This window comes from Bactrocera latifrons, unplaced genomic scaffold, assembly GCF_001853355.1.
Source record: "Bactrocera latifrons isolate USDA-ARS-PBARC rearing strain unplaced genomic scaffold, ASM185335v1 scaffold_423, whole genome shotgun sequence".
In the NCBI taxonomy this organism is placed as follows: Eukaryota; Metazoa; Arthropoda; class Insecta; order Diptera; family Tephritidae; genus Bactrocera; species Bactrocera latifrons.
Genome location: NW_017537072.1, coordinates 142,286 through 150,756, shown reverse-complemented (window position 1 = coordinate 150,756; position 8,471 = coordinate 142,286). Strand labels below are relative to the sequence as shown.

Genomic DNA, 8,471 nt, shown 5'->3' with positions numbered 1-8,471 from the left:
GCACTTCAATGAAATTTTAATATTTTGTTCAAAGTGAAATTTTTTATGCAAAATATAAGAAAATAGGTAAATTTATTTGTTTTAAATTATCAATTGTTATTACAAATGATGTAACAGAGCTATTTTATGCTTTTTTCTATAAAATAACATCAAGTTTGTTAGAGCTGTGAATAATTTTACATTTTACTTATTAGTGGCATCACCACTCTACCTCATCTCTCTATCTTCCATTCTACTGTCATCCACTCTTAAGGTAATAGTGGTAATATCCAGATATTTATCTGCTACGGTATCCTCATTCAATTTACGATAGTCGATTACCATATGGAATTTTTTCAATGCTGATGTGTCTTCTTTCTTCGGTACGACCCATACTGGAGAATTGTAGGGAGATTTCGATGGTCGAATAATGCCATCTTTAAGTAATTCCTCAATTTGTTTGTCTATTTCTTTTTTTAAAGGCATTGGATACGGGTAAATTTTTTAATATATTGGCCTATCTACTTGGTACTCAAATGATTTAGCCTTAATGTAGTGTGTGCAATAGAGTTAATTGCTAACTGGTGGATGGGGTATTCGTATTTATTGAGTAATATAAAATAGTTCTCCTTAGTAAAAATTACTGCGCTTAAACTTTTCATTGTATCGTTACCTATTATGGCATCAAAGGTTCTTAACTTGGGCAAAATGTGAAATTTTAATTTACCTACTTCATCACCGAAAACACTGATATTAGCATGATGAGTAATTTTGACGGGTCCACCAACAGAATTTGCAATGAAGGGTTTATTCGGAATGGGGTTCCTAATATAATTTTTGTTCGATCCTGTTTCTAATAAAAATTTTAGTTCATTGCCATTTTTCGTTTTGAAACGATAGTATGGCAATGAGGAGTTTAGTCTAAAAAATTGATATTGTCACTAAGGTTTGCTTCGATCTCTTCTTGTTCTTCGTTATATTCGGGTTGGTAGTCATGCGAGGACTCGTAGTACGCTTCAGGATATTCTAATATTTCGTTATCATATTCTATTGGGCCAGTTTCTGTAACTTCTGTATTGTAGATCCGTTGCATTTTATTAGGAGTCTGTATTATCTGTGATGGTGGTCTCTTGCTGGCTTGATTATTGTTAGCCTGCGCTTGTTCATTACTAAATGCCTGTGGTTTGTTACTGGTTGTTTGCTGCCCATTAAATGTTTGATTTTGTTGATACTGAAGCCTATTCTGATAACTTATTTGCTTCGTTTGAAGAGAGCGATCAACTTCCATTGGTGTAGGAGGTTTTGGAGGAAGAGGTGGTCTAAAGTTTGATTGCACTGTGACGTAGTGTCGGTTTTGTCCATACTGTTGATGCGAACTTGGTCTAGGGGATTGATTGTGAACATTTGTAAGTTCTGGRTAAAAGGGTCTTACTTGGGGTTTGAATAAGTATGACCTTGGTTGATTGTGGTTAATAGGTTTGGTATTGGTCGGCAAGCGACTGATACTATTTGCATGGTTCGTCCTGTAATTAATGTTGCCTAATTTGAGACACATGTGGAGAAGCTGTGGTAAACTGGTTGGTTCTTTTACGCTTAACAGACTGGGTAAGGCCCCATTCAGACCTCTTATAAATGTGTCAAGTGCTTTTTCTCTATATGTTGATTAACTCCAGGCAATCGACTTTGTCTAGGATAAGCGAGAGATATCGATAAACTTGTGGGTAGAATTCTTCAACGAGCAAGTGATGTCATTTGATATTCCAACGTGCTAACATCTCTCTTATCTGAATAATGTAGCATCAGACATTTTTTTTATCTTACCCAATTTTAATGGGGTGCGGTAAGACTCAAGGGCTCTGTCAGCTTCGCCAACTATCTTGTGTCTTATTGTATGCAGGATAGCAAAATATTTTGGGGTGTTCTTGTTCTGCCCGTACATTAGTAAATCTACCGATTTCCGCCATGAACTGAATTCTCCGTTTTTACCCGAAAATTTTCTTAAAAATTTTACTACATCCGGAACTCTTTCGGATGCGTCCACGTTAACGCTAAAATCTACAGGATGTTCAATTTCTTTTTCGGTTTGTGGGAGTAGTATTGCCGAAACTGTTTCCGATATTAATGATACGAGTTCTCTTTTTTGATTAGGAGTGAAAGTGGAWGGGATGTTAGGAGGRGAAACGTTAGTGCTGGATGAGTGCAGATTTAATCTCGACAATGTCGATGCTATTTGTTCTTCCTGACTCATTTTTGATTCACTACTTTTCTTTTTACGCTTGAAAGATGAAAAATATGAACCTTTCCTTTATAATTTATTAATATTATTTCTTCTAACGTTTATCACTTGTTTATGAACTTAAATAAGACTTATTATATGAAAATTTTGTTTTTAATAAGTTTCCTTATTTTATCTATTTAGTAAAAAATTATTTTATTGAACACTGACTTACATTTATCCTAACCGCTGCATTATGTCCTTAAATTGCTAAAATTGATTGCTGGTTAACAATGCTGTTGAGACTGCTAAGTAGTAATTTGTTGTCAGTACTGGGTCAATGAATGTTGATTGGTGGTTAACACGCTGCTGGGGCTGATAAGTAGTAAATAGATTGACGATGTTTTTGTTTATAATTTGATAATTTTTTTTTCTTTTGAACTTATTTGCCTTATTTGCTCTGGGCACATATTTGTTGATTCCTTTAGCACTATTTGGTAATCTATTAAAATTGTTAGTCCGCCATTGGCAGTATTAAAAATATTTTATTATTATTCTTTAATTTTTATTTTATGGTCTGATTTCATTGTAATTTTATTTGTTGCTCTTATTTATCTAAAAACTTTTTTTCCGATTTTGATGTAGAATGTTAAAATTTTTTCATGTTATTTTCGACTTTAAACTTTTTATGTCCATTTAATTCTTATTGATTCTGTTAGTATTCTGGTTGGCGGGTCTGTACGGACCGTCCTTTTCGTAAATAAGCATTATGTTATTACTAAGGGGCCAACTACCAGAAGTTTTTAATAAGAAACGCGAATTTATTAGTTAATTCAAAATTGTTCACTGGTTTACGTTCGCGATTTTTAAAATAACTTTCGCGGTCCCTGCTCGGGCGCCACATAAAAATAAAACAATGACTTTTTACTTAGCAGCACTATGTGCTTATGTTGAGCTTTATTACAAAACTGAAAACTTAATTCTATTGTTGGTTGTTATGAATGATTGATGCCCGAGCCTTATAAATGCCTAGTCATCAAAATAAGGTTTGCGCGTGTTTCGCTCAACTACCTAATAATTGGGAGAGCGGATACGCGTGTAGTGCATTCCATTAAGCTAACATTGTAAGTTGACTCCTAATTATGTAGACATTGCTGTCAGCAAATTTATGTTGTGTTAACTTGTACATGCCGGCCATTGCTATGTTGCTGCCTTCTCACAAACGTTCATGTAGTAGGATTCACGCCATTTTCAGTTCGCTGTCATGCTGCTGCAGTCTGTCGCGAACATTGTGTTCCACATATAAAAGTTGAAGACACTCGAAATCATAACTGTAAAACATGAGTGTTTTGCTCACAAGCGACAAGCACTCCACATTTATAACTGTGATTCGGGTGTCAATAAGTAACACCGCTGACGTTCTCTTCAGCTAGCCATTTCAATGACTGCTACTTTCTGTTTGGTTTTTCAAGGAAAAAATGATAGTTTTGGAATATCCAAAATTTCCTTTAGTAACCAGACCCATTTCCAATAAGAAAATTGGGAAGAAGATTTATATATGATGATGAAGGAGAACTGAACAATGCAGAAAAAACGGATGTCACCTATTATCCTAAAAACATCGAAAAGAAGGACTCCATTTATTATACACTTGAAATCTCCGACTGCCGGTTTCGCTTTGGAATGAAAACAATAGGCTCTCTATTCCTATAKCGTAGGCTGTTGATATGAAAGAAGCCTACAAAAGTGTCTGAATAAAATTTAACGCTTACAGTTACGTAGGGTTATTAAAAGGACTTTACGTGGATCTAAGTATTGTTGTTTTCTGTATCTTTGCGAAAGTCAGTGAGATCACTTTATAAAAGTTTCGCCAGCGCCGACAAAACATGGGTATTGTAATCTTTACAATATTGCTTTAATAAACTTACCTGTAATGTCGGTCGTCGTGATATTGAAACACGTTTGCCCTCTCCACGGAGTAGTGAAGTAGTATAATCGGCATCATTTTTGTTGCAATCTTTCTTAAAAGTTTTTTTATTAGTTGAAATGCAGTGAGAAGGGCATATACAAAATAGTATTCGCAGCATACAACAAACGAATCCTAGTCCTGAAATATATTAATTTCCTTTTGAGTATACTAGAAAATTCACTACATTGCAAAAGATTGGTTTTTAGTAATTTTGAACTTCAGTGTTAGTTGTTCTTTACTACAATTATCAATTTTAGCGACAATATTTTTTGTTTCTTTATTGGTCATGAGCAATTGAACAAAGGGTCAAGAAGTATTACGGGTACCATGTTCATTTGAACCACACTTTACAAAACAATTTCAAACACTCTCAGTAGTTCTATTTAAACTTTTATTTGGTATACATTAATTTGAGTTTAATTTTATTAAAAATGCTTTCAATTTCAATAAGAACGATGCCATTAAAGTATTTTGTATGGTTTTTTTATGGTCAAAAAATTCTAAATTTATATATATTCGTTAAATGTAAAAATGTATAGTTACCAATTAACGATGGTCCAATGAGTCTAAGTTCTACTGTTTTAAATCCTTTTTCACCTGTACCTACAAATGCTATTACCAAACCCAAAGCTATTGTCCCAAGACCCACATAAAGAAAAGTATTGGCAAATGTACTAGGACCTCGTAATACACCCAAGAGATCTTCATCGTCAGATGAGCCGGCTAATGATGCATCCTGAACCTGTAAAAAAATATTTATTTATAATTACTTCAATGCTACTGTTACCACCGTAAACTGCGCAAGGCGAGGTACGATGGCAGTTCGTATTATTGGTATCAGTATTACTTTTATTTTTTAATAGGTTAGTTTTATAAAGTTATATGTTAGCGCGCAACAACCTGAATTTTATTTTAAACTTCAAGAATGAATGCACATTAATATTCAACACAATGTATTTATTAAATTTTAATTGTACATTGAAATGCAACCATGCCGTATGTCTACTGAAGTGAAATAAAGTACGAATCGGCTTAAAATAATATCGCTTTCTTTTAGCGACAAAAATGTTGCCTTATTATATGGCAAATGATGCAAAATGTTCAATTTCTTAAATTATAAAACAACAAAAAATGGCACCTATGATAAATCACCTGTTGCATTTTTTTGTTCATAATTAATACCTATAATATAAAACATTTTTAAACTGTAATTTAAAAAAAATACTTTGAAACCTTTTGCAAATTATTAATGAAAATTCGCACTGCAACTGCAACAACACCCAGCCCGTACACAGAGCAGTATAAATGCAACATTTTTGTGAAAACTCTGTAAGTAACACAAGTATTGCATATATTTTTAGTGTTATTATTATAATTCCATTCTGGATCAAAATATTTTTAATTTTTTGGGCGAGGATAGATATATTCAATTAGTTGTGTAGTTTTTTCGTTTGTTTTTTAATGTAATATACGTATCAAAAAAAAAAATTTCCGAAATTAGTGGGTATGAAGAGCTTGAGAAGATGGCTGATAGAGGTAATGCTCGAAAATTCTGCGGAAAGATGCGGTGACTCACGGAAGACCGGAGCACACTCACGTAAGACGCAATCAGTGGTGATCTAGTGGCTGATCTTCAGAACATACTGAAGTTATGGGGGAATCCCTTCTCCAGCCTCCTGAACGTCAGCGAAAGTGTAAAATCTGGAGATGCTGAACCCGAATCCCCAAAAGACGATAGAGCGGACGTTCTGTTTCCAGCTTCTTTGTAAAATATAGTCGGATGAAACCATTCCGATGATTGGAATTTAAGTGTATTCAGTTCACAAAAAGGGGAACCCCACAATCTGTACCAATTACCGTAAGTCTGCTCAATACAAGATGCGTTTCAAAGTAAACAGAACTTTAAAAAAACGGAACTAATGATTTTTCGAAAAACTCACCTTATTTTATTAAAAAACTCAAAATCAACTTATTTTATTCAGTCTAATTCTGCTTCAATACAGCTTTCCTCACGGACCAAAAGCATGTCGAACGAGTGTTTTAGCTCGTTGGTCGCTGATTTGGAGATGTTCAATTCCATTTCCATGAATTTCAATGATGATTCCGGCTGATTTATGATGAATTCACGCTCAGTTTCGAAGGAATTTCGGGGGATCACAGATTTTGATTGGTCCACAAGTTGATCGTAATTTATGTCCTCACGACCACTTTGAAAACGTTGAAACCACATTGAAATGTTTCGATGAAAGTTTTACCAATTTTATTTATTTTAAAACAAAATGTAATGTTGGCTCTTTGTTCGAAGCTCATTTTCGCACCGATAACACGAAAATACTGACACTTAAAATACAATAATTTCACTTCCAATCTCTTAAATGTCATGAAATTCTCACTAGATGGCGCCACCAGGGGGCGCAAGATTTAAAAAGGCCTGTTTACTTTTACTTTATCTTGTATGGTATATAAGGTCTTATCAAGCATAGTGTTTGAAAGACTGAAGTTCACTGTCAACAATCTGATTGGACTTTATCGGTATGTCTTTAGACATCGAAAATCTACAACCGACGAGATTTTAACCACACGCAAAATTTGGTCGATACACGCCACTTCTTTGTCGATTTGAAAGCCGTCAGTCTTGCCAAGGTGCTACTTTGGACTAAGTAGGCAATGGAAAAGTAAAGTCCTCTCTCGACGACCGAATATCGAGCGGAGGCGCGTACAATGACGGAATCTGATCAGTCGGCTTTAGAAGTGTTCGAGATAAAGGTTGCGAGGAAGATCTATGGTCCTTTGCGCATTGGCAACGTCGAGACGGTAGTACGATGAGCTAGCTGTGCGAGATATGCGAAGACATCTACTTAGTTCAGCGTATCAAGAGACAGCTGTCATACCATTTCGGATTAATGTCTTTGGCGTATTAGGTTTATGATTTATCGTGTTATTCTTCTTCTTCTTGATTGGCGTAGTCACCGCTTACGCGATTATAGCCGATTTAACAACAGCGCGCCAGTCGTTTCTTCTTATCGCTACGTGGCGCCAATTAGATATTCCAAGTGAAGCCAGGTCCTTCTCCACTTGGCCCTTCCAAGTGGAGGTCTTCCTCTTCCTCTTCCTGTTGCTTCCCCCGGCGGGTACTGCGTCGAATACTTTCAGAGCTGGAGTGTTTTCATCCATCCGGACAACATGACCTAGCCAGCGTAGCCGCTGTCTTTTAATTCGCTGAACTATGTCAATGTCATCGTATATCTCGTACAGCTGGCCAACGCGCAAAGGACCATAAATCTTTCGCAGAACTTTTCTCTCGAAAACTCGCATCGTCGACTCATCCGTTGTTGACATCGTCCAAGCCTCTGCACCATATAGCAGGACGGGAATTATGAATGACTTGTAGAGTGTGGTTCTTGTTTGTCGAGAGAGAACTTTGCTTCTCAATTGCCTACTCAGTCCTAAATAGCATCTGTTGGCAAGAGTTATCCTGCGTTGGATTGCTAGGCTGACATTGTTGGTGGTGTTTACGCTGGTTCCAAGATAGACGAAATTATCTACAACTTTAAAGCTATGACTGTCAACAGTGACGTGAGTGCCAAGTCGCGAGTGCGACGACTGTGACAGGAGATATTTCGTCTTGCGCGGGCGTTGAGGCCGATGATATCAATATCATCGGCATACGCCAGCAGCTGTAGACTCTTATAGAAGATGGTACCTTCTCTATTTAGTTCTGCAGCTCGAACTATTTTCTCCAGAAGGTTGAAAAATTCGCACGATAAGGAGTCGCCTTGTCTGAAACCTCGTTTGGTATTGAACGGCTCGGAGAGGTCCTTCCTGATTCAGACGGAGCTTTTGGTGCTGGTCAACGTCAGCTTAAACAGCCGTATAAGTTTTGCAGGGATACCAAATTCAGACATCGCGGCGTAAAGGCAGCTTCTTTTCGTGCTGGCGAAAGAAGCTTGGAAATCGACGAAGATTTGGCGATTTGGTGAATATCTGGTCGGTTGTTGATTTGCCAGGTCTAAAGCCACACTGATAAGCTCCAATCAGTTTGTAGACGGTGGGCTTTAATCTTTCACACAATACGCTCGATAGAACCTTATATGCGATATTGAGGAGGTTTATCCCACGGTAGTTGGCGCAGATTGTAGGGTCTCCTTTTTTGCGGATTGGGCATAGCACACTTAAATTCCAATCGTTGGGCATGCTTTTGTCCGACCATATTTTACAAAGAAGCTTATGAATGATCCTTATCAGTTCTTCGCCGGCGTGTTTGAATAGCTCGGCCGGCAATCCATGGACCCACGCCGCTTTGTTGTT

General features: G+C 36.6%; 1 protein-coding gene across 1 annotated transcript in view; it reads right to left on the bottom strand.

The window, feature by feature from the left end:
• LOC108972789 overlaps window positions 1-8,471 on the bottom strand; it is a 90,610-nt gene that overhangs the window by 6,246 nt on the left and 75,893 nt on the right. Inside the window, exons 4-5 of the mRNA XM_018939594.1 lie at window positions 4,707-4,905; window positions 4,123-4,301 (exon numbers count right to left, since the gene is read on the bottom strand). Of these exons, the coding sequence (XP_018795139.1) occupies window positions 4,123-4,301; window positions 4,707-4,905 (378 nt within the window). The remainder of the gene's footprint in view (window positions 1-4,122; window positions 4,302-4,706; window positions 4,906-8,471) is intronic.